The sequence below is a fragment of the Clarias gariepinus genome, chromosome 28 (assembly GCF_024256425.1).
Source record: "Clarias gariepinus isolate MV-2021 ecotype Netherlands chromosome 28, CGAR_prim_01v2, whole genome shotgun sequence".
Lineage (NCBI taxonomy): Eukaryota > Metazoa > Chordata > Actinopteri > Siluriformes > Clariidae > Clarias > Clarias gariepinus.
In genome coordinates, this window is record NC_071127.1 from 5,296,710 (window position 1) to 5,322,486 (window position 25,777).

A 25,777-nucleotide genomic window follows, 5' to 3' on the forward strand; every position below is an offset into this window, starting at 1 on the left:
CTCTCGCTCGCACGCACGCGCTCTATCGCACGCACTGTCTCTCTCGCACGCACGCGCTCTCTCGCACGCGCTCTATCGCACGCACTGTCTCTCTCGCACGCACGCACGCGCTCTCTCGCACGCACTGTCTCTCTCGCACGCACGCACGCGCTCTCTCGCACGCACTCTCTCGCACGCACGCACTCTCTCGCACTCTCTCGCACGCACGCACTCGCACGCGCTCTCTCGCACGCGCTCTCTCGCACGCACGCACTCTCTCGCACGCACGCACGCACTCTCTCGCACGCACGCACGCACTCTCTCGCACGCACGCACGCACTCTCTCGCTCGCACGCACGCACGCACTCTCTCGCACGCACGCACGCACGCACTCTCTCGCACGCACGCACGCACTCTCTCGCACGCACGCACGCACGCACTCTCTCGCACGCACGCACGCACGCACTCTCTCGCACGCACGCACGCACGCACTCTCTCGCACGCACGCACGCACGCACTCTCTCGCACGCACGCACGCACGCACGCACGCACTCTCTCGCACGCACGCACGCACTCTCTCGCACGCACGCACGCACTCTCTCGCACGCACGCACGCGCTCTCTCGCACGCACGCACGCACTCTCTCGCACGCACGCACGCACTCTCTCGCACGCACGCACGCACTCTCTCGCACGCACGCACGCACTCTCTCGCACGCACGCACGCACTCTCTCGCACGCACGCACGCACTCTCTCGCACGCACTGTCTCTCTCGCACGCACGCACTGTCTCTCTCGCACGCACGCACTGTCTCTCTCGCACGCACGCACGCACTGTCTCTCTCGCACGCACGCACGCACTGTCTCTCTCGCACGCACGCACGCACTGTCTCTCTCGCACGCACGCACGCACTGTCTCTCTCGCACGCACGCACGCACTGTCTCTCTCGCACGCACGCACGCACTGTCTCTCTCGCACGCACGCACGCACTGTCTCTCTCGCACGCACGCACTGTCTCTCTCGCACGCACGCACTGTCTCTCTCGCACGCACGCACTGTCTCTCTCGCACGCACGCACTGTCTCTCTCGCACGCACGCACTGTCTCTCTCGCACGCACGCACTGTCTCTCTCGCACGCACGCACACTCTCTCTCACACGCACACACACTCTCTCTCACACGCACACACACTCTCTCTCACACGCACACACACTCTCTCTCACACGCACACACACTCTCTCTCACACGCACACACACTCTCTCTCACACGCACACACATTCTCTCTCTCTCTCTCACACACACACACACACACCATCTTAAAAAGCCTTGTTTGTTTTTCTCCCTGGGACTAACTATTGCTTTTTATTTCGCTAGTGTGGAGGGTCAGCTCAAGTAGACAAAGTTCTGACAAAAAAAAAATTCAAGTACAATACAAATTTCATCGCCCCTGCTTCTGCACCGGATATAAAACTCCTCTGGTCTTTGTTCCGTGGGGGGCATTTTAATAATAATAATATTAACAATAATAATTATAATAAACAACAACACTAACATCGACTCCACCTGGAACAGCACCAGAGACATGGACCTTCACCTGAGAGAGGGAGGGATCAGTTCATCCGTCAGTCCGATCTGTTCATTCATTGTATAGAGTTCATATTCCACTCGGAGTGTGTGTGTGTACACACAATCATACACTCACACACACAATCATACACTCACACACACAATCTCGCACAAGTAAAAAATCTTTTCCCTTCCCGTCCACAGCAATTAAGGTCTGTGTGTGTAAACATTAGCAAAACAAAGAAAATAAAAAGGAAGAAAGAAAGAAAGCATCCAGGCCAGGGATGTTATTAATTCATTAATTAATTATACTCCAAATGGTCAAAAAAAAAAAAAAAAACGAAAAGAAAAGGCTAAGAGCTGTTCGTTCTTATTGTTTATGCCAGCAGTCCATGCGTTATGCAGCAATGTCATCCGAGTGACATCACAGCTTCCTCTTTAAATCCCCGCTCTGGCTCTGAGTGACATCTGAAACGGTAAACAGGAAAAAAGAGTAATCAGTCTATAGAACTGCATTACTTATCCAAAAAAACGGAAAGAAAAGAAAGAAAGATAGAGATGATGCTCAACAATAAACACAATAACAGGCACTTAACACGAGCACTAAACAACATTGTTCGACTCAATAGACACACTCAAGATGAACGTTTTGCAATAAACGTTCTGTATAGAAACTAAAAGGACAAACTCAGGAACGGCTTTCACACTGAAAAATCTATAACGATTACAATTTGACGGAAGAATAAAGCAGTTTATGTGCTATGAGGGATGGAATGGCGCACTGTAACCCCAACAGCCTCACCAGTAGCAGCTCTTTATCAGCTAATGGACTTAGCCTCGTCTACACTCTTGATTAGAATCGTCATTACTTTCAGTGGAGCAGGTGAATAAGAAAATTGGTGTAACTATCTGCTGATGAAGATGTTCCTTTTTCAGGTAGCTTTGCAGAACATTTAAAGGGAAAAAATTTTTGGGTGACATGTTAGAATCGGTTATTCCAGTGTTACAACAACTGCACTGTCCTGTCCTTGGAATCTGTGGCACGGCAATGGTTTGCTTCCCACCGGGACGATAGGTCATATAAGGTGACGTGGAGGGGATCCATATCTGCCCCAGACTCTCTACTGATGTCCCACGGGGCTCAGTACTTGGTCCTCTCCTGTTATATACCCGGTCTCTTGGTAAGGTCATATCATTGCATGGCTTTTTATGCCATTGTTATGCAGATGACACACACTTATTCTATACCTTATTCTCACCTTTTCTCCCTTAGACAATTAGGTTTCCACCCAGATCTCAGCATGTCTGGCAGACATCCTGAATGGCAGCTTATCAACTGGAACTCAATCAGAGTAATTAAAAAAAAAAAAAAAAAAAAAAAAAAATGTTGCTCATCCCTGGCAACTCATCCCCGGGCAAGACCTTGTGATATCCCTGGACAACAATCAGATCACTCCTTTTAGCCACTCCTCCGATCTTAGGGTAACTGGACGATCAACTGTCATTTTCTCCACACGTTGCTAATCTTACTTGCTCTTGTCGATTTCTTCCTTACAAAAACAGAAGAATCCACCCATTTCTTTTTTCACAGGCTACTCAGGTGCTCATTCAGTCCCTTGTTATTTCAAGCCTGGATCACTCCTCGCAGGTCTGCCTGCACTGGCTTGCCCACATCAAATTCTAAACCCTGATGCTCGCCTACAAAGCTAAAAACAGCCCAGCACCCAATTATCTCTGAGCTCTAATCACACAGCGTTCCCATTGATCCTTCAACACTGCTCGACTGATCCCTCAGCACTGCTTGATTGATCCCACCACCTCTCGGAGATCGAGGAAGACGTGCATTTAGACTGTTTTCTGTTCTAGCACCTGGGTGGTGGGATGAACTTTCTCTAGATGTCCATACAATCTTTAAACCACGACTCAAGACCTATGTTTTTCTCCAGTACAGTGGAACCTTGGATTTCGAGTAACGCGGTTTTACGAGTGTTCCACAAGACGAGCAAAGATTTTTAATAAATTTTGCCTTGAAAAACAAGCATTGTCTTGGTTTACGAGCACCGAGTATCACGTTTCACGCATGCACTTCTCTTTTTGACCCCGAGCGTCACGTGATCACAACTCTCTCGTGCACTGCGGAATCGTCTCCCCTGCTGAGTCTTCGTGCTCGTCTCTTACTGGTATAATCAACATCCATGCACGCGTGTACTGCTTACTATAACACTGTGACCCTGTGTGTGTAATTAAATTTTTTATTTTATATTTTTTACACATTTTATTTTGTGTACTGTTTCTTATAACACACGTGTGTGCGCGTGCGAGTAAAGCAAAAGAAATTTTCAATACCGAATTGTTATATAAAAAAAAATTTCTTCCTCATCGCGGTGTGTGCGCGCGTGCGTGCGTGCGAAGCAAACACAAACACAACACGCACAGAAATTAAGGCAAGAGACGCACACTCTGCTCTCTGAAGAAATTCGCAAATCTTTTCAGAGGTAAGGTGCAGGTTAATTTTTTTTATTTTTTACTTTATATTTTGTATTAAATATTTTTATGTATTTATTTTTTTGGGATGTAGAATGAATTATTTAAGTTTCCATTATTTCTTATGGGAAAATTTGGTTTACGAGTGTTTTGGAATACAAGCCCACTTCCGAAACGTAAGCCGAGGTTCCACTGTACTTGGATTATTACAAATATATGCAAATATAGTGGCCCAGTGTTAGGTTAAACATCAAAAAGTCATAGTTCTGTGGCAGGGAAAGTGTGTGACTAGTGAGAAGTTTTATAATAATCCAAATCAGAGAACTGGGTTCTCTCCCTGACCCTTCACTGTGTCACTGAGACACTGCTGTGTAGTTTAATGTATGTATGTGCAGGTATGTGAGATGCTCACTAGGTTGTAGACTGTATCCTGAGCTGCTTTGGTTAGCAGTGTTAGCTCCAGCGCTTGTTCCTGTCACAGTGGGCAGGTTTAGCAGGCCGGGGAAGGCGAAGGGCAGAGAGACGGGAGTGATGCCTCCCAGCATCCCAAAGTTTATTGGCAGGTTAGGAGCGCCGGGACCCAGCAGACTGGCGCTGGAAGACGGCACCTGCGCCACCAAAAAAGAGAACAATACATTTCTAACATTTCCAAACATTTTAATTTAAACCTGGCCAAATCCCGGACTCTGTGCTGTACCTGTGCTAGCTGAGGAGCCGCCGCTGAGGTAACCGTTGCCATCGTTTTAGCCCCTTGATTAGCCACGCCTGCCGTCCTCTGTCGTGGCCCGTGATTGGCGGATCCGGCCGAGGGCGAGGTGTGCTTGGTGATCGGGGTGTTGGTGCTCGTCAGGCCGGAGCTGTTGACCTGAGAGGGAGTCTTCTGCTGCCCCACGGGAGTGCTATAACTGGCGGCGACGCCTGGAAACCCTGCGTGAAAGCCTGGGGTTTTAGGAGAGAACTGATGCATGGTGGGTAACGTGTTCGTCCTGGAGAGGGAGGGCGATGGGGAGCTGACGGAGGTGACCCGTGGAGTGAGCTTGAGGATGGGAGAGCTGGAGCTGTGGGGTGATTTGGTGAGCGTCGCTTGCATGGGCGTGACGAACGTCGACTGCTGCTGAGGCTGCGGATGCTGATGCTGCAGCGGCTGAGGTTTGGGCTGAGACGAAGACGAGGAGGAGATTTTAGGCTGCGTTTTGGCGTTGAGGTGCGAGGAGGCAGAGGAAGAGGCAGCAGATGCAGAAAACGAAGAGGACGATATGGACAGTGCGGTTGAGTGAGGCTGAGATGATGGCACCGCGCCGATCCGACCGACGGCACCGCTGTTATTGCCGGGCTTGTGGAGGCCCGTGGGCGTGGGTAGGGGAGAGCTTAATGCCTTGTGAGGCGGGATGAGGGGCGAGGCGGTGGGAGGCGGCCTCGGTTTAGGCGGAGACGTCGCACTCGTCTTGTTGCTGATGCCTGCAGTGGTGGTGACGACGGTTCGCTGAGGCCCCGTCAGCACGTGTCTCTGCACCTGAGTCAAGCCGACCACTCCGACCTTCAGTCCTCCCATTCCCTCGCTCCGGATGGAGGGAGACACAGACATGGACGAAGGCCGGGCTATAGCCGGAGAGGGAGACGAGCTAGCGGAGGAGGAGGAAGAGACGAAGATGGGGCCGCCGGTGGCCGGAGAAGCAGAGGCGGTGGTGTTGATGGTGATCTTTTTAGGAAGCACAGGGGTGGAGGAGCTGACCGAGGAGGTGGGGCCGAGGGCGGTGCCTGAGGTAACCGGTTTAGCAGGCTCGGGGGAGGGCGGGCTGTTGGACTGGATTAACCCCTTGGCTGCGCTGCTGAGCAGAGCCAGAGCCTGCGAGATAGAGTCCAGAGATGGAGCCCCGCCCAGATCCTCGTCCAGAGAGTCCGACAGGCAGATGGGGGAGGGGGGCCGCTGAGGGTGCGGCACTGGGGTAGAGGGCGTGGCAGCGGGCGCGGTCGACTGTTGAAGCCAAACGCCATCCTGAGACTACGGAGAGAAAGAGAAACAGCAGATGACGCTTTATTGTTCTGCTGATACAAGGCACGAACATGTTTGTACGTGTGTGGGCGGGGCTTACTTTAGGTTTAGCTTTGGGCGTCTTCTTCACTCTGCAAAACACAAACACGCACAACATTTAGAACCAAATACACACATCTAAGGTGTGAATGATCAGCTCGAACACACAGAACAAGACCGTAAAAGCTCTTTTAATGATCTTTCTTGTTTCAAACCTTCTCAATAAAAGTGTGAACTCAGAGCTGAATAGATCACAAAAGCACAATCAGTCCATCTAAACTACTAAAAATAGATACGAGCTATTATTTGGTTTGCAAATGTGCCATTCAAATAACTTTATCATGAACTAAAGTAAGGACAGTCTGGAACATTCATAAAGGAGGAGATTATGAGAGACAAAGTCATTAGTGAGAAGGCAGCCTTTGTTTGGTAGGACATTATGGATGTACACTTGTGCCGTGTGTAAGACCTTTGCAGTCAGATTACACTGGACAAAGAGTCGACTCACGTGTTTCCTGTGAGGTGGCCGTGGGCCATGCGGCTCTCTTTAATCAGCATCCTGTAAAACACAACAGGAAGGGAGTACGCTTAACACCTGACGCTCACAGGGATTTGGGGGGGGGGCGGGGTATTAACAATAACACATATACACACCTAGCTTGCATCCAGCCTTTGGGCCAGAGGGGTTTCACCTCGGTCTCCATAAAGGCTTTGAGGTAGTCTTCAGGAGAGTGCGAGTTCTGACCCTCATCTTCGTAACAGCCCAGCTTCGCTCGAACCAGATTACACAACAGAGCCCTAACACACACAAAAAACACACACACACACATTAGAAAGAGAAAATTAGACAGACACATCCAACATTACTTGGTGTCTTCCTTAACAGGAATGAATCAGTCAAACTCTGAGAAGTTTTTTCACCTGAGTTTATCGTCCCACACAAACTTCTTGCGAGGTCCCACCACCCGTTTTCCCGGCCGCTCCTCATCCTCCTCCTCTGAGCCATTCTTCTCACCCTCCTCAGACTGCTGCCTGGAGTTTACACACACACACAAAACCGAGAATGTTAAAGGGAACCTCAAATGCAGTGGATCAGAAGCTGAAACGTTCTTATTTAGGTCTGCACTGACGTTACAAAGAGAAATTACAGCTGCGTCTAGAGGGAAGCATCAAGATGAGATACAGTGCATCAGGTGAGTCTGGACTTATTTTAAACGTTATAAAGAAAAAACGGGGGATAAAAAAGCCACATGCTAAAGCACTACAGCATCTACTTGAAATCATCTAAAATAACTTCTGAAACACTACTGAGGGTAATTAAAGGTTATAATAAGGTGCGTAGTAACCTAAATATATTAACACAGACACTGAAAAAAGAGCTAAAGATAATTTTCTCTGATGTTCCTAAATGACTCATGCTCATACTAGTGTAACAGTAGCAAAACCGCTTGAATGTTTGTTTGTTTTTTTGCACTGAAGCCACCGTACTTTTAAATTAACTTTAATGTAATAAACTGTTACCAGTCACATCTAAAGGTTTCACACCATATACCAAACCACATCACATTCCTCGTCAAGAATCATCACATCAGAGAGAAGAGAAAAAAAATAACTTGGCGCTTACTTTGCCACCTTAGCCAGACAGTCCATGTTGTAGCGAGCGATCTGCTCAGGCATGGCGCTGCAGACAGCCAGCTTGAGTTTGAGCAGCGGATTCCTTAGCCGGTCGTCCTGCACGTTCAGACTGAGCTTCTTCAGCCGCTTCAGCAGAGCCTCCTTGTTACAGGGCACGAAGGCCTCCAGGTGAGAGTACACGGCCGAGCGCACGTCAGACGGCTGCTCCTGCACCTGCAACTCAATGCTGAGAAAGAGAGATGGACCGCTCAGATATTATATAATGTATCGCATATATAGTAGATTTTTTGTTGAACTGGACAGAGAGTCAGCGATAGAGTTACATCAGCCAGGTACACATTTTTAAACAAGTTCTCAGACAGAAAAAACAGGTCCATGGGCTGGGATTATCACAACCAACTAAAAATCTGTGACCGTCATCTTTAAAATAAAATAAAAATTATTTAACCTCCATATGCAACGGGCAGCTCAAATGCTTGACCTGCTCACAAAGCCATACTGAAGTTGGCCATGGTTGTTGCCACCATAATTTTTTGTCACTGTTGCTGAGGTTATACCAGCGATGTGAATGATGTAAGACTCTAGCGCATTCGAAAAAAACAGCCGGTTTTTAGAAGGTTTGCTATCGAAACGGCTCTGAACCGGCACTAGTCTCAGACAAAAATGAACTAGTACCTGCTTCACTCCGGTGTTAAAGGGGTGAGAGAGAACTGTGGTATTCATGTTTATCTACAGTTTGTGGAAAAAAGCGGTTAGAACTTTTCAAATTCAGATACGATTGAAAAGAATCAGTTTTAAAAGAATCTCTGTTTAAATTACAGTTGAACCTCGGCACATGAACCTCCTCCCTTACAAAAAAAAAAAAAAAAAAAAGGTAGCGAATTTTTTTTTTTTAGGGGGGGGGGGGGGGTTTGGTTTCGAAGGACTCTATTCATTATACCCTTGACATGCTATCACAGAAGCGAAATAATTTGTAGCAAGGTTGTTTTTCTTTTTGTTTTTTGTAATATTAGTAATATTTTTTGGGTGACTGGATTATCTGTATTTACATTATTTCTTCCTCTCACAATATGAATTTTTGCGCGTTAAAACTCGGCTCCAGAACGGATTGAACTCGTATGTAGATGCTGCTGTATTTAAAAAGAATCTTCACACTACAAGACCACAAATAAAAAGTCATATTACGTTCAGGAGTCGTGCTGGAGAGGTAACATTTGTCTTTGTAGAGAAATTGTTTTTTATTTTTTATTTCAAAGTATCTAAGCTATAGTATAAAACCTGGTACTGATATTATAAGATAAACAAGATTTCTATTTTTCTATTTTCAGCACTGGATACGAGGGATCCTGCTAGTGTGACCTGGCAACCCTGAGGAGAACAAACTGTGTGAGAGACAGCGTTCAATCGGCGGGTGTATGCCACTGTTCAAATTAAACGAAATCTGCATAAATTGTATCCATCGCTGGCAGATTACATAAACGATCTAGGTGGTGCATTAATAAAGTTTCAAAACAGAACGAGCGTGTGTGTGTGTGTGTGAGGTTTATAAAATAAAGAGTCACAGCTCTGTGATGGACACAAACTCACTCCAGCAGGATGTTGTTCATGTCCAGCGTGAAGAACTTCTTCCTCCCTTCCATGTCAAACTGCCGAGACGCCTGCATCACACACACACACACACACACACACACACACTTTAAACAATGGCAAATATATTCCTGCATGCATATGATGCATTAACTACAGCTTCCATCAATCAACTAAAGCTTCAGTATGTGTGTGTGTGTGTGTGTGTGTGTGTGTGTGAGAAAGAATCAATGTATTCTGCGGCGTCATACGTCACCTACCTCCTCACACTTCTTTCTCTCTCTCACTGCCTCTCTCTCTCTCTCCTTTCCTCATCTCTGACTCATTCTGCTTCCCTCTCTCCCTCGCCTCTCTACACTTTACACTTTATTTAATCTCTCTCTCTGCCTCGCCATCCTCCTCCACCTCCTTCCTCCTCTTCCTCTCCTGCATGCAGAGAACAGCTCTCTCTCACTCTAACACACCTGAGAGGAAGTGTGTGTGTGTGTGTGTGTGTGTGTGAGTGTGTGAGTGTGAGAGAGATATTGAAGCATCTGGTGTTCCGTTACTCACTTAGAGATCAGACAGATGAAATAAGACTCATAAAACTTTGGGTGTTGATCACACTGTGTGTTCTAACACTGTGCTCTTACCATGGGTTTTAAAATTTGCTACAAAAAAAGTAATAAAAAAGTCCCTTACAATGGAGTTCCGAGAACGTTCGTAAGTCTGATTTGTTCTTAAGTCCAACAAAGTGAGTCTTGTACTCCTTTGACCCAAACATACAACATAAAGCAAAAAAAAAAGTAACTGTGCGCAAGGAAAAGAATCTCACAGGGAAACGTCTCTGCGCCTTTAAATCGCGAGGGAAATCCTGGACACTGTTTTTTTTTTTTGGTCTCAGAGCCGTTTTCCACTGTATTGGACTGTGAACTCTTTTGTTGAGATTTTTTTAGAAAATAGGATTATTGACCGTCAGGACAGCTTTACAGGACAGACATTTTCTATCATCGTACTAGTCATCGTTCATTGAAACCAGTGAAGGCGACTCACACACACATACCTAACTTTAGACATTTTATACATTCATTCACTTACACACAGAAAATATTGTATATAATTGTAAATATTGGTATCTGGTGCACTGCAGTTTCTATTTTTGTACAATACACATAAGCTACTTCTGCGATTTGTTCGCATCTACAAATGTTCGTAGAACCGTGGTCTGTTCGCACCTGCAGAAATTCGTGACTCAAATGTTGGGGACTACCTGTACTGAACTAAATAAATAATATGGAGCTAATATATATAATGTTTAAAGGACAGTGTGTTTTAACATAATTGTTTGATGATAAATAAAAATATAAAAAAATACATAATGTCCAAATGTACAAGTAAATAATATATATAAGATTTAATTATGGAGAAAATATAAAGATACAGTCTGACAAAATAAAATAAATTTAAATAAAAGAAAAAAAAAAAAAAAAAAAACATTTGTGTGTGTGTGTACGCACCGCTCGCAGGTCCTCGATGCGTTTGGCGAGGGCAGCGGGCAGACCGCCGGGCAGCGGGGGAGGCGGGATGAGTCCAGTCCTCTGGATGCGTCCGGCGGCGGCCCCTCCCCTTTGGGCGGCGGCGTTGCCGTTCTCACCCTGACCTTCCAGGCCTGACAGGTCGGAAGGGTCGAGCAGCGAGAAGTCGAGCTCGTCCATCAGGTCCTGCAGCATCTCGTCGTTAGCAGAACCCAGCAGCGGCATGACGGCCGGGTCGTTGGTGAGGTCGGAGAGGTCGTTCCCGGGGGCCACAGCGTGCGAGTTGACAACGGCACGGTTCACGCTGGTGGTTTTGGGTCCGGCAGCGGCAGCGGCAGCACCACTGGCTGTACTGGGAGCCGCAGTGACGGCGACAACGACATTCTTTTTCCTCATTTCCTCTTTCTCACGACTGAAGCGGCGGATCATGGCCGCCAGCGTGAGAGAGTCCTTCATCAGCTTCTTCCTCTTCTTCTTCTCGGGACGGTTCAGAGCGGACACGCTGCAGGACGCAAAAAAATTAATAAATAAACTGAAACCTAGCGGTGAGCAGTCGTGGATTAACGGTTATGATTACGAACGTAAATGCGGCTTTGAACATCAGCAAGTCGACAGGAATCATCTATGCTCCTTCATGTCTCATCTCAAAATACGCTGCATAACATGTGTGCGTTACATTAACACACGCACACTCAGATTTAAACAGGCAGTATAAAAACATGCTGATGTAAAAATCAAGAACATGAGTGTTACGCGCCTTTAAACAACTCGAAGCCACGCCCACCATGCGCCACGCCCAGACTCACCCCTGCTTCGACACTCTATTCTTTCTTGGCTTCTTCTCCTCCAGAGCGCCGTCTTTTTTCTTCCTTTTCTTGATCACGCGTTCCTCTCCGTCCTTCAACTTCTGGATGGGAAAAGAGCACACAGGCGCACAAAATGAGGACACGCCTAACATCAAGGTTGTTTAAATCAAGTTCATCATTCTTTATTGGATTATAAAAAAAAAAAAAAAGGAAAAAAATAAAATAAATGCATTGCCAAAAATCTGTTTAAAAAGAATGTGTATAAATTGAAGAAGCTAACCTGGAAATCTATGTGGAATAAAAAGACTAAACAACTTAAATTTTTCTATATAATTTTGCATTGTTTGACCAATTAGTATGAAAAAAAGTGCAATATTTTAGGCGGAATGATTCATGCGAACCTTGAAGTGGTTTCCGTCCTTGCTCTCGTCCCCGTCCTCGCTTTCGGACGCAGCCCTGAACTGCAGAGTGCCCGTGTTAATGTAGAAGCCGCCCAGCTTGGTGGTGAGGGAGGCGGGGACCAGCTCGTCGTACTAAAACAAAAAAAAAAGAAATACTAAAAAAGATGGGCCAGTTCACAACACCACAGCACTTTATTATAAAGCTTTGTGTAAGGTTTCTTCATTCTGAGATTTGATAGTAATAGAAAAATATATAGTTGCAAGCAACGATAAGCGGGCCCAAGCACCTTGCGCCATCACCCTCTCCCCCAGGGTGCACCCAAAAGACAATGGGCACATGCATTTAAAGGGGATATACTGGTACCATTACGACATACTTTCAGAAAAGGGGGAGGTTTGATGTTAAGACACCCAAAGCGTCCCGGATTCTGGAAAAAAGCATCACACAAAGTTATTAACCACTTTTCGACAAAAGTTTAAGGCGTCGTCACGGGTGACCCGCTTAAGATATCAAAAATCCCTTTGCAATTTTGCATCATCAATGTGTTGGGATAACATCAGCCCAGTTTGGTGGCGATCGTATAAATCCCCTAGGAGGAGTATATCAAAATCCATCGGGTGTGTTTTGCAAATGACCCAAAATAACTGACTTCTTGAATGGAGCCCATGACATGCAATGCGAAAGTTGTTCAGCTCAATGAGCCTTTAAATGTGTACCAAGTGGCTGCAGATTAGAACCAGTGTGCTGACTGTCATGACTATTTGAAAGCATAAGACCCCAAAAGCCCTGGACGCTGGGAAAAAAATAAAATAAAAATCTTAAAACAACATGGGCGTTTAAACACACTAGTACATCAGCACTATCATAGTGATGATGATGTAATAGCCATGATGTCATCATAGTGATGTCGTAGTGCTTGGGCCCGAAGAACAAACAAAAAAATAACTAAAATGTCTGAACGGAAAAAGCAAATCTTGTTAACTTTGTGTATAAACAGAATATTTGACTGTGCAGTTTATTTAAATGCAACTAATTTTAAAACATAACCGATCACAACTACAATATAATGATCATAAAAGGTTTATATTCAAATGCAGGGAAAAAAAAAAAAAGACTATGCTCTCTAATTAATATCAGAGTAAGATAAAAATGAGAGCGACTCTCACAGCTTCAGAGTTGTCGATGAACGGATCGGTCTCGTCGTAGCCGTATCCAATATCGATGAGATCCTGCATCCGGTCCTTCTTTTTCTTCTTTCCGGTGTTACCCTTTACCACAACAAACACACCAACATTAACTTACACCGTTACACCATTGTGTTTTTACAGTTTTATGCGCATTTCGTTTTTTTTATAAACTTCTCAGTACAATCACAATTTGCATGTTACGCATAATTTATATATATTCTATTGTAATAGCATCCCATTGTTTTTAATAATACATTCTTATTTACATTAAAAAAACTTAATTGGAAAGTCGCTCCATCTAGTTTATAAGCTTTTCACTGTGGCGTGTGATTTTTTGTGACAAATTTAAAATTGTGACAGATTTTCTTTCTTTAACGCCATTCAGTCACTTTTAGTTACTCAATATTAAAACCTAAATAAGATGTTCAAGATTGATTTTTTTCTAATAACTTTAAAACTAAATTTGGATTTACTTGTTTAAAAACTGTCAACAGAATAAATCAAGTTCCTCACAGGAGTAGAAGTAATTGCAGTCAAATAAAACATGATGGACAGAAGGGTTTTACATGATAATGATGATGAACAACACTGTGGTGAAATTTTTCTTGTATAAAAAAAAATGGCAATTTATTATGATTAAGGGTGTCACGATTTCGAATAAAAAAATGGAATCGTCGATGCTGCCACACACCCATGTCACGTCAGCTTGGCTTGCCAAGCAAAAAAAAAAAACACGCTTGTTGAAGTGCTGCGAGTCAACCTAACAGCTACAACAGCCAAAAGATAGCATGGCAACTGCAGACGCAGGAGACCCGTTGACAGAACTTGAACCCCCTCCTCATTCACTGAAGTCGCCGGTGTGTAAGTATTTTGGATTTCCAGTGAGTTATGTTGACAACGTTCATGTTGTCGAGAAAAAAAAAAGAAACAAAAAAGAAAACAGTTTGCAAGCTCTGCTATGTACGTGTATCACATTATTCCACCGGCAGCACGACTAATATGGCAGGGCATCTCCGAAGGCACCACAAAAACATAGATTTGTCTGTTAAACCGACAAGTGTAACACAAACTACTCTCCGGTCTTCATTTGGAATAAAACTTCCAAGTAACTCAACACGTGCAAAGGCAATTACAAGCGCGGTAGGAGTATTTATAGCTGCGGATATGCGACCTTATTCAGTGGTAGAAAACTCCGGTTTTAGGCATTTAATTAGTGTGCTAGAACCGCGCTACGAAATCCCAAATAGGACGCATCTCACAGCTACGGTGATACCCTCCATGTACAATAATGTGAAGGAGAAAGTTATTGAAGGTCTTAGCAGTGCACATTTAGTAGCCTTGACTACAGATTGCTGGACCTCCAGAGCAACACAGAGCTTCATGACTGTCACAGCTCATCACATTAATGATGACTGGGAAATAATAAAAAAAATATATCTGCCCATATAAATGTAAATAGTTAATATTTTTGACAGTATTTTTGCAATATTTTTAGCAGTTCTCTTTTCATATTCCGCTTTAACAAGAACTTGAAACTGCTATTTTTTTGGTGAACTTGAATGTCATCATCTGTGAAGAAAACTGCAGTTACAAGAGAGAAATTAGATGGCAGGTTATTTTGTACAAGTTTCCAATTGACTGAAGATATAAGTTATTGTTACATTTTATTGTTAATAAACATTTTAAATTTGACAATGTAGTGTGTGGTACATTGCGAACAAAGGTCAGATATTATTATATCGCATAAAAGTCTTAAAATGGCATAGCTTGTGCTTTAAAATTTTTCTATTTTAAATCGAAAATCTTTAGACTTTAGAATCGAAAATGTAATCGAATCGAGGATTTGGAGGATCGTGACACCCTTAATCAGAGTGGGATCATTGTTTAAATAACAAACGACATCAAACAAAGATTAAAAAAAGTCCGGTTCGTATCCGCTGGACCTCAGTGCATCACCGTGTGTAGGGGAAAAAATTTAATAATAATAAAGAAGAGCAACATACATATTTACTCTCAAACATCCTGGCCATGGCTTCGACCTCTCGTCTCTCTTTGTCCTGATCAGCCAGCGGGTCGTTCGGGTCCAGAGCTGGCGTGAGTCTCTCGGGAGCTTTCCTCAGGTGCTGGAAATAAAAGAAAAAAGAAAAGAAAAAAAATTACCACAAGGATAAGGGAGAGAAATAATCTTGTCCAGGTGCCGACACCAGTCTCTAAAATCACAGGAAATCATTTCAATCATCTCATCGACGCTGTACGAGCTTTACACAATAATAACTTATGATCTTGATGTGCTCCAGTTAAAGATAGATAAGGTAGTGCTACAGGTCATACATCTGACACACACACACACACACAGCACAAACACAAAGGTCTTCAGAGATTCCCTTTGACTCGTCCTGGCCTGTGTCGTGTCACATAGAGAAAATAAAGAAGCTATAAAGGCAACAGAACAAATCAGCGGGACAGCTAATCTTCTGACGGAGGAGAGCGTCTCAAACCACTAGGAATTAAACCACATATCCCGTATTATAAGAGGTCCACCTAAGGGCATGACGATGGTATCTTAGTGGTAACAGCTCTGAATAAAGCTGGTGACTCTAAATGAACTTCTCCTCTGCAGCAGAGGTCAGTTTTAGTCTTGCTTTCCTGGGAAGGTCTTCATCACAAAAACAAGAAGCGTTCCAGGACAGGAGACATTTGTGTCTTGAAATAACTAACTGTTTAAAAAAAAAAAAAAAAAAAAAAAAAAACAAAGCTGTGAGATTTTCACAGAGCAGTTCTCTGTAATCCTACAGGTGAACTATTTACATGTTTTCATCACGTGCAATAGAAGTGAAATTTTGCTATGTTTGTTCGGAAACCATAATTATGGTGTTTGACAGAGATACGCGCTGCTGCTTGAAGTGTGTTTGTGGTGTTTAAATGCTGCACTTGGGGTTTTAACTGAGAAACTTTTTGTAAAGGTTTAAAATTGGATCAAAATCAGGGAAACGCGATGTTGAATCTGGACATTTATCATAAAATCATGATACTTATCGCTAAACGGTAATTGCAATATTACGTGATTAAATCGTATTAGGAGGTAACTGGTTATTTCCATCCATACCACACACACACTACACACACCAAGAGAGTAATGAGAGAACTATTGCAAAACACACACACACCCCGCCACCAACTACACACACACCAAGAGAGTAATGAGAGAACTATCACAAAACACACACCCGGCCACCAACCACACACACCAGATCCACTGTAAGTTATAAGCGAGTGACACACACACACTAAAAGCTACAAGAGAGTAATGAAAGTACCAACACAACACACACTGTAGGCTCTACAAAAGTGATCAGAGTACCAACACTACACACATACTGTAAGTTATAAAAGACAGGTATGAGTACTATCACTACACACACACTATAACAGAGTGAGTCCTGGGCCTGTGCATGGGGAGGTGATGTGTGTGATGTCATGAGGAGGTGATGTGTGTGATGTCATGAGGAGGTGATGTGTGTGATGTCATGAGGAGGTGATGTATCAGACAGACAGACAGCTCTAACCCCTCCTCCTCCTCCTCTGTACCTGCTGTGTGGCCTGCTGTACGAGCTCGGTGTAGCTGAACTCTGATGATCCCTTGTCACTGGGCTCAGACAGACACAGACTGAGCCTGACTGTGGACTTGGGCTCTGTGGTGGAGGTGGAGGGACCCTCAGCCCCGGAGCTCCTCCCGTTAGTGAACAGCCCTGTCCCTGTGTCTCTCCCGGGGTGTTGTTGTTGGTGTTGTTGTTGTTGTTGTTGATGTTGTTGTTGGTGTGGCTGTAGCCCGGCCGCCTCGCTCTCCTCCTCCCTCCGCCGCTTCCTGCACTCAGACACCGGCGCCGCCGAGCCGCTGCTGCTGCTGTACGAAGCCAGAGTGACGAAGGGCACTTTCCTCGGGTCGGCCATTTAGAGCAAGCGAGGAAAGAAAAAAATACAACAAGAAGGAAAAGAGAAAGGAAAAGCGAGGAAAACTTGTCCAGGAGGCTAGCTCTGCGCTAGCTAAAGTAACTTAGCCGCACGCGCTAGCTAGCATTTAGCAAACAAAAATAATATCTTCTTCTTTTTTTTAAAGCGAGCTAGCCGGCCAAGTAAACATGTAGCCTAGCCTAGCTAACAAGCTAGTCCGTGAAACAAACTCTAACCGACCGGAGAGTTCACTCAGACACTTTAATTCCTTCTTCTTTATTTTTCTTCCTCCTTCTCTTCTTCTTCTCTCCCTCTCTCGCGCTCTCTCTCTCGCTCTATCTCTCTTCTTCTTCTTCGATCTCTCTGTCTCTCTATCAAAAAAGAAGGTAAAGCGCCGGAGCGCGAGCCTCTGTGGTGGGGGCCATTTTAAAATATCACTAGATAGATTTTTTACTCCGCAGGGTCACTGGGCATGCGCAATAGACCCGACCGGAAATGGAGTACGAGCTCGATCCAATCGGAAGTCAGAGCGCGTGTTTGTGGCCCCGCCCAACGGTAGCAAACTCGCGCGAAAACGAGGCGGTGCCGTGTGTGTGTGTGTAAGAGAGAGAGAGAGTGAGTGAGTGAGTGAGAGATTTGGTGTGTTTGTGTGAGAGAGTGAGTGATTTGGTGTATGAGTGTGTGTGAGAGTGAGTGAGAGATTTGGTGTGTGTGCGAGAGAGTGAGTGAGAGATTTGGTGTGTGTGTGTAAGTGAGTGATTTGGTGTATGAGTGTGTGAGAGTGAGCAGGTGTGAATTTATGTGTGAGTGATTTTGATGAGTGTGTGTGTGTGTGAATGTTCGCGTATGAATTTGTGAGTGTGTGTGAATGTGTAAGTGAGTGTGTGTGAATGTGTAAGTGAGTGTGTGGAGTGTACATACTTTTATATAAAGCAGTAGGAACTTTATTAGTCACAGTTACACACATTCTTATCTTTGGTGTTTCTCACCAATTTGTTTGCAACAATGATTTTAATAAGATTTTAACTTTAATCGAATAAACTATTAAATAAAATAAAGGATTTGTACGGTGAGGGTGTTTTAATGTCTTTTCATTTTTGCCTGATAAATATAACCTCTCCAGGAAACCACTTTCATATGTTCATCACCCACTACCCCACTGTGCTGCTATCTTTAGATTAGCAGTGTTATAAATACATAAAATGAAAACGGGATGGCGTAGTAAATACCACAGTGATGTAATATTTAGCTCTACGGTATGTAGTATTTAGCGCTTTTGGTCTTTAGTGACCACTGCAGGCTAGCTACATCCCACAAGAGCTGCAGTTTTGGAGTTGCTCTGACCCAGTCCTCTAGCCATCACAATTTGGCCTTTGTCAAAATCATTACGCTCAAATCCTTGTACTTGTCTATCTTTTCTGTTTCTAACACATCAATTTTAGGAAAAAATGTTCACTTGCTATCTAATATAACCCTCCCACTTCCAGCCGCCAATTGTAACAGGATATTAAAAATTGAGGTACTGTGAGAAGGGCCAAATTGTGATGAAAACTATGGGATGTTCAATGGTCTGCATTGGTAAAGCCATACCAAAAGTGATCTAAGGAAGGAAAAACAGTGAACTAGCGACAGGTTCAGTTATTGCCAAGGGACACTGATGCACATGGGGAGCGAAGTCTGTGTGCATAGAGTATGCATGTTCTCCCTTTGTTTGGTGGTTTGCCTTTAGATTCTCTCCGGTTTCCTCCCACAGTCCAAAGACATGCAGGTCAGGCTAATTGGTGTCTCGAATAAAACATACTAACATCTCATTTAAAAAAAGATAAAAAAAACACCAAAGCAGCAGACCTTTAAGCATAAAATTAATTGTCATTCTAAAATCTTTTGGCCACAGCTGTAGGTCTTTATTATTATTATTATTATTATTATTATTGATTTTTAACAACAACAACAAAAAAATAGTTGCAAGCAACAATCAGCGGGCCCAAGCACCCTGTGCTATCACCACTCGGATGCACCAGAAAGACAACATACTGGGCACATGATTTGAAAGGGGACGTACCAATACCATTATGACATAATTTTAGAAATGGGTAAATTTTATGTTTATACTTACAAAACGCCCCTAGATTTTGGAAAAAATGCATCACATTATGATGTCACTCAATGTGATGTCACTCAATAAAATGTCACACAGAAACTTATTGAACACCTTTTAGCATGAGTTTAAGGCGTCATTACGGCTGACCTTATGGAGATTTCAAAAACGTCTCCACAATTTTGTATCTTCAAAAGGCCCGGCTTGTTGCCAATCGTATAAATCCCCTAGGAAGAGTGTGTCAAAAACCATTTGGTGTGTTTTGCAAATGAACCAAAATGAACTGACCTCATGTTGGGTTGAGCCCATGACATGCAATGCAAAATTTGTACAGATTGGTGAGCTTTAAATGTGTATTTTGTGCATTTAAGCAAGTGTGTATGAGCTATACAGGAAAAAATCTCGTATGAGGACCCTGTGCCCAATGGTAGAAGATTCAAATCAAATCAAATTCAAATTTTATTTGTCACTTACACAGTCATACACAGTACGATATGCAGTGAAATGCTTAAACGAGCACCTGTGACTTTAAAAATGTAAAAACAATTTAACAAAAAAAATTAATAGAAGAAAATATAAAAATATTAAAAAATATATATACAAGAAATATAAAAAAAACGTATCTATGCAATAAGAAAAAAAATATGAAGATGGATTAAAATGGAAATAAATGGAAATTTCCAGGAGGTGTGCAAATGTGCATGTGTGTGTAGATGTCCATGGTCCATAAATATCCATAAGCTGCAATGTGCAAAAGTGCAAATATGCATGAATGTGCAAACATACAATGTCCATGAATGTCCGGGGTATGTGCAAATGTGCATGAGCTATGACCATGAGTGTCCATTACTGTGCAATGTGCAAAAAATGCAGAGATGATTTAGTCATCCATACTGTCTGCTGATTTTATGACGTTTTAAGCATGTTAAGTTCCTGCAAAAGCACTGCATGCTGGGAAAAAAATCCTTAGAAGAACAAGAGAGCCCTCACACCCAGAGGTGGAAAGAGTAATAACATTTTGTACTTAAGTAAAAGTACTGTTACTTTAGTGAACTTTTACTGAAGTACAAGGAAAGTTACCCTTATAAAAATCTACTCAAGTAAAAGTAAAAAGTAACTCATTAAAAATTTACTCAGAGTAAAAGTTACTGAGTTATTTTTTTTTTCAACAGTGGGGGTGGGATGGGGGATGGAACACCCTTGCATAATAAATCTGTTGCCTTTGTTGTGCTTGAAATCAAATTTAGGTAGATTAAATATGACCAGGGGTTTGCTTTATTAGAATTTGATGGTATCTGTATCACTGGCATCTGTTTTGTCCGTCTCCATCGTTCTTGTGAATTTAGCGCGTTTGTTCTCCATGCCCATAAATTAATCAGTGCAGTGGTTTCCGGGGTGCAATTTTTTTCCTTCTCCGGTGTATAATTTGTATTATTTTCATTTTCATTCTTTTTTTTTCTCAGTAGTGAATATGATTTAAAATGTAGTGAAGTACAATACTTTAAACAAAACATACTTAAGTAAAAGTAAAATAACAGGTTTTAAAATCTACTTTACAAAAGTAGAAGTAATCTAAAAAATCTACTCAATTACAGTAATGCGAGTAAATGTAATTCCTTTCCACACACCCACAGCAAACATTTATATTCTGTTAATATAAAAGGGTGGTCATGAAAAAGAAAAGGACAAAACAGTCTAAATCAAATCAAATTCAAATTTTATTTGTCACATACACATTCATACACAGTACGATATGCAATAAAATGCTTAGACGACCACCTGTGACCTTAGAATAAAAACTATTATTAGGAAATAAATATGAAAAAGAAAATAGAAGTAAATTTAACTAAGAAATAATAAAGTATTTGTACACTACAAAATATACAATATATGAAAAATATAAGAAAAATATTGTTCCTCTGGCACGAGTTCTCCAAATTTCCAATCTCCTCCAGGTAGGTCGTCTCATCGTCGTCAGTAATCAGGCCCACCACGACGGTGTCATCAGAAAACTTGATGACTTGATGGTGGTGGAGTTGCTAGAGGCTACGCAGTCATCCAGTGAAAGAAAACATAAAAGACAGAAAAAGAAAACAAAAAACAAAAAAACAAATAGGTCTAGGTCAGGTCTAGGGTCTTGATTGTTCAAGTAATTCCCACAAATGGTCCCATATATTTCACAGCCTTATAAAGCAGATTAAACTAGTTGGAATATTCCAATACAATAAAATAATGTCAATACGCCAGGCCTGTAGGGGGCAGTAGGACACCAGGCTCGACTCGACTCGAACACGAAGTAGAGTATTAAAAACAAAACCCGGAAGTAACGGAACTGGTTGGTTTTTGGTTGTTATGTGAGATTTTAACAGAAGGATTGTAGATCATATGGAGGAATTGTAATCGATTAGTAGAGCATTTAATAATTAAAAATAATAATATTCTTATAATTTTGAAACTTTCAGCAGTCAGTAACCCTGTGTTGTGTTGTTTGTTTGTTGTTGTTGTTGTTGTCGGACAGGACCATGGAGACCCGCTTCACCAGGGGGAAGTCCGCGGTGCTCGAGCGCTCTCTGTCCCGGCCCAGGACGGAGGTGAGTCTGAGCGCCTTCGCGCTGCTCTTCTCGGAGATGGTGCAGTACTGCCAGAGCCGGGTGTACTCGGTGTCCGAGCTGCAGGCGCGCCTGGCGGACATGGGCCGAGCCGTGGGGGCGTCGCTGCTCGATCTGCTGGTGCTGAGGGAGAAGAACGGCAAGAGGGAGACCAAAGTGCTCAACATCCTGCTCTTCATCAAGGCACGTGATTACATCATCATCATCATTATCATCATCACTGCATTAACACTGATGCACATAAACACAAGGTGCTTCTGAGATCTGTTCACAAGCTCTGTTTCTGTTCATATGAGGGACGGATTCTCTCACAGAAGGACAGAAAGACGACGAGCGTGGACTCGGTCGAGCTGTGGACCTGCCTCGCTTTTTCCCTTTAGACTGTATAGACTGTTTTTTTTCCTTACTGGTGATGATCCTCGACATGAAGGACGGGTCGTCCACGGCACGCTGACTGAGTTCTTGCAAGACCTCAGCGTGATGTTCCTTCTGCTCCTGGGGACGAACTCTGCAGCAACACGGCGCGTGTTCACAACGACAGCAGTGTTGTGGATTATTCCCCAATGTTCATCATGCACAAGTTGGCAAACGGTTTTGTCAGGAGCTTGTTTAAAGTCTTCCAGGGATGTTCTTCCGCTCTTGACGTGCGCGTGCCATGCAAAACACCTCGAGCGACTCGTTGCAGCATCACCGTAAACTTGCAGTATGGCTTCAAGTCTTCATTTCACGTTTGCTTTTTGTTAACTTGCTGCTAACATGAAATAGCAGGGGTAGCTCAAAGGTTAAGGCATTGGAGTACAGTTCTGATGGTCGAGGGATCAAATACCACCAACTCGTCCCTTTATTTCCGCAACGTTACAACATATATGGTTATTGAGAATGAGAAAAACTATATAAGTTTAATTACAGCGTTCCAAATTATTGTATTAAAATGTAATAGTGACTAGGTAAAATGTTTTATAACTTTAACCCTCAACTGCTCAGATGTACAATAAGATGTCGATGGACAGTGTCTTTTGGCACGCTGACTTTTGAAGGTTGTGTGTGCAGCCATCTGTTGGCGAGTTACAAAACTTTTTGATACAACCTCATATTTACAAGGCAACAACTTCTCTGCATTATGTTCATTCATGACATGTGGATCCTCCACCCTCCTTCAGTTAAACATGAACATGTTAAGGTTTTAACCTTATTAATCTACCTAGAAATAAGAGCCTATGTCTAGTTTTATCTCTCTTTCTTTATAAAATACAGGATGACTCACTTGACTAGTGGAGAATCAGTTAAGCATTTTGAGGCTTTTAGGTAAGTGTCTGAATCAACAGCCACAACAATTCTGGAACAGCACATCCCGCACCATATAGTCACTTCTCCACTTCAGTAATTTCCTCCATATACCTATGGAGACGTTTGGGAGAGACTGGAGTTTTTCACAGGATTTAGCACACGCTAAGATTTCATTCAGTCACTTTCAGCTTTGATTACAGCACACAAAGTGGTGTCCAGTTCAGGTATGACAATGATTCCTTATGCTCTCAGAACCAGTCCTGGTTTATGCTCCGTGCCATCAGGGGAAGACAAACTCCATAGATGTGATAACCTGGTGATTCAGTACATTCAGGTGGTCAGCTGACTTTATTTTATTTCCACATAACATTTCTGAGTCTAGACCTGAGTAACTGATCAACCCCAGATCATAACACTGTCTCCAGAGGCTTGTACAGTGGACACTATGCATGATGAGTGCATCGCTTCATGTACTTCTCTTCTCACCCTGACATTCCCTGAATCTGGACTCATCTGAACCTTTTTCTTTCACTCCAAAGTCCAATCTTTGCTCCCTCGCAAACTGAAGTTTTTTTTTTTTTCTGATGAGTCTCACTAACAAGTGGTTTTCTCATGGACACACAGCTGTTTAGTCCTAATCCTGTTCTTATCACATTGTGTGTGTGTGTGTGTGTGTGTGTGTATGGAAATGCTCTTATATAACTAAGTGTATCTATTAAACACTGATTTTTATTGCTGAGATTTTTACCATGCGACTTCATCAAGTGTTTGTCATCTCCCTAGTGTACTTCACAAAACAAGGTGTAGATTAGACATAATGTCTCATATGTTTATTTATTTGTCAATTAATTTATTCCTTTTTTTTTTCTGTAGGTCTCCGTGTGGAAGTCTCTGTTTGGTAAGGAAGCGGACAAGCTGGAGCAGGCCAACGACGACGACAAGACCTACTACATCATCGAGAAGGAGCCGCTGGTGAACACGTTCATATCCGTGCCCAAGGAGAACAGCACTCTAAACTGCGCCGCCTTCACCGCCGGCATGGTGGAGGCCTTCCTCACGCACAGCGGCTTCCCCGCCAAAGTCACCGCGCACTGGCACAAAGGCACCACGCTCATGATCAAGTTCGACGAAGCTGTCATCGCCCGAGACAAGCAGCTGGACGGGAGGTAGAGAGGGACAAGGACGAGGAGCGCCGTGTGTGTGTGTTTTACAGAGTTCCAAAGTCAATCAGGTCATCTTCAATTCCTGGTAGAGAATTAAAAATGCTGAAAAGGTTACACAGGTTCTGTGAGTGAAACTCTAAAAAGACAAGTTATTTACTCAAAGAGTGAGTGTGAATATATTAGTACACTCTGATCATTGATATTACTAAAACAATGCAAAATACTGACGCAAGAGAAACTCTACAGCTCCTTGTGGTTGATTTAAAACCACAAACAGGAACTAAAACAAATAAAACTCTTACTTATTGCCTCACTCGTCTACCGCATAAGCGCCTTGAGAACCCGTCCAGAGACAGGTCGCGCGTGAGTGTGTGTGTGTGTGTGTGTGTGTGTGTGTGTGTGTGTGTGTGTGTGTGTAAATGATTATCAGGTGTTGGGTCAGTGGGTCAGTGCTTGTCTGTTTGCGTGTTGTCTTTTAACATCTCTGCTTATTGTACTGTGTATTATTATCATGAGTAAGGCTTGATTCTGGTGAGGATGTAACTTTTATTTTGTTTTCTGTAAAGCTGTTACAATAAACGCAAATTATGTACAACATATATAAGTGTGTGATGTGTCAATATAGTGTACGTACATCATCTTGGTATGGATGATGTAAGTACTGATATAAGAAGTCAGTAGAAACCAGAGCAATGTTTAATAGTGAAAGTAAGAGAAATTTCATACACACACACACACACACACACATGTCCTTATTTTGAAACCTAAACAGAATAATGGCAAAAATGTGTACAATTATGTTTCCTATTATGATGTCACTAGTCGCACTATTGTTGATGCTATTATGGGATCGTCAAAAAGGAGCATATATTTTTCCATATTGAAGTGTGTATACATTTTTGGGCAGTATACATATTTATAAATATTATATACACACACTTTTGGACCCTGACTTTTTTTTCAGACACACTGTATTTCAGTCCAATATAGATTGAGTCCAATCACCAAAGTAGAGTCAGATGAAAAGTGGTTAATGAGTGGAAATGTAAAAAATGTTAAAAAAAAAAAAAAAAAGTAAATATTTATGAATTATTTAGATTTTATTTTACATGGAAAGTGGTCTCTTGTAGAGGCAAGTAGGGTTAGCCCTGCATTCTCACACCTCCAGGGTCCGGGTTCGATTCCCACCTTGGGGTCTGTGTATGAAGTGTGCATGTTCTCCCCGTGCTTGGTGGGTTTCCTCCGGGTTCTCATGTTTCTTTCCACAGTAGAAAGACATGAAGATTGGGCTGACTGGCGTTCCCATATTGCCCGTAGTGTGTGAATGAGTGAGTGTGTGTATGGATTGGCACCCTGTCCATTGGCACCTGTCTTGGTACCAAACAGGCTTCCTAGGAATGCTTTAGCATAACAATCCTGCAGAGATGTGATGATTATTTATAAAATATTAGAACAATTATTGGATATTTAAAAAAAA

At 43.1% G+C, this 25,777-nt stretch overlaps 2 protein-coding genes across 3 annotated transcripts; one reads left to right on the forward strand and one right to left on the reverse strand.

Moving 5' to 3' along the window:
* Positions 1-1,411: 1,411 nt before the first annotated feature.
* Positions 1,412-17,575, reverse strand: ubn2b (ubinuclein 2b). Its single transcript, XM_053490199.1, has 15 exons — positions 16,781-17,575; positions 15,196-15,315; positions 13,172-13,273; positions 12,005-12,136; positions 11,604-11,704; positions 10,780-11,299; positions 9,284-9,354; positions 7,686-7,922; positions 6,983-7,093; positions 6,716-6,859; positions 6,570-6,620; positions 6,123-6,153; positions 4,727-6,031; positions 4,442-4,637; positions 1,412-2,013 (listed from the first exon to the last, which is right to left on the reverse strand). The coding sequence occupies exons 1-15, from the start codon at positions 17,141-17,143 to the stop codon at positions 1,970-1,972; spliced, it is 3,528 nt and encodes a 1,175-aa protein (XP_053346174.1). The 5' UTR covers positions 17,144-17,575; the 3' UTR covers positions 1,412-1,969.
* A 3,920-nt stretch (positions 17,576-21,495) lies between these two features.
* LOC128515650 (trafficking protein particle complex subunit 5-like) lies at positions 21,496-24,904 on the forward strand. 2 transcript variants are annotated; one of them, XM_053489744.1, is made up of 3 exons: positions 21,496-21,576; positions 21,760-22,033; positions 24,011-24,904. In XM_053489744.1, exons 2-3 carry the CDS (start codon positions 21,764-21,766, stop codon positions 24,305-24,307), a joined length of 567 nt encoding a protein of 188 aa, XP_053345719.1. In that variant the 5' UTR covers positions 21,496-21,576; positions 21,760-21,763; the 3' UTR covers positions 24,308-24,904. The 2 variants fall into 2 exon arrangements, with proteins under 2 accessions (XP_053345719.1, XP_053345718.1); XM_053489743.1 differs by having other exon boundaries at positions 21,547-21,637.
* Positions 24,905-25,777: the final 873 nt, after the last annotated feature.

Bases quoted from the DNA above. Each gene is read 5' to 3' on its own strand.
- ubn2b (XM_053490199.1), bottom strand. From the start codon at position 17,143: ATGGCCGACCCGAGGAAAGTGCCCTTCGTCACTCTGGCTTCGTACAGC. The intron at 15,316-16,780 runs GTACAGAGGAGG...TTTTATTTCCAG, and splicing joins TACAGCAGGCCACACAGCAG to CACCTGAGGAAAGCTCCCGA. The intron at 6,154-6,569 runs GTGAGTCGACTC...TGTGTTTTGCAG, and splicing joins GGCCACCTCACAGGAAACAC to AGTGAAGAAGACGCCCAAAG.
- LOC128515650 (XM_053489743.1), top strand. The intron at 22,034-24,010 runs GCACGTGATTAC...TTTTTTCTGTAG, and splicing joins ACATCCTGCTCTTCATCAAG to GTCTCCGTGTGGAAGTCTCT.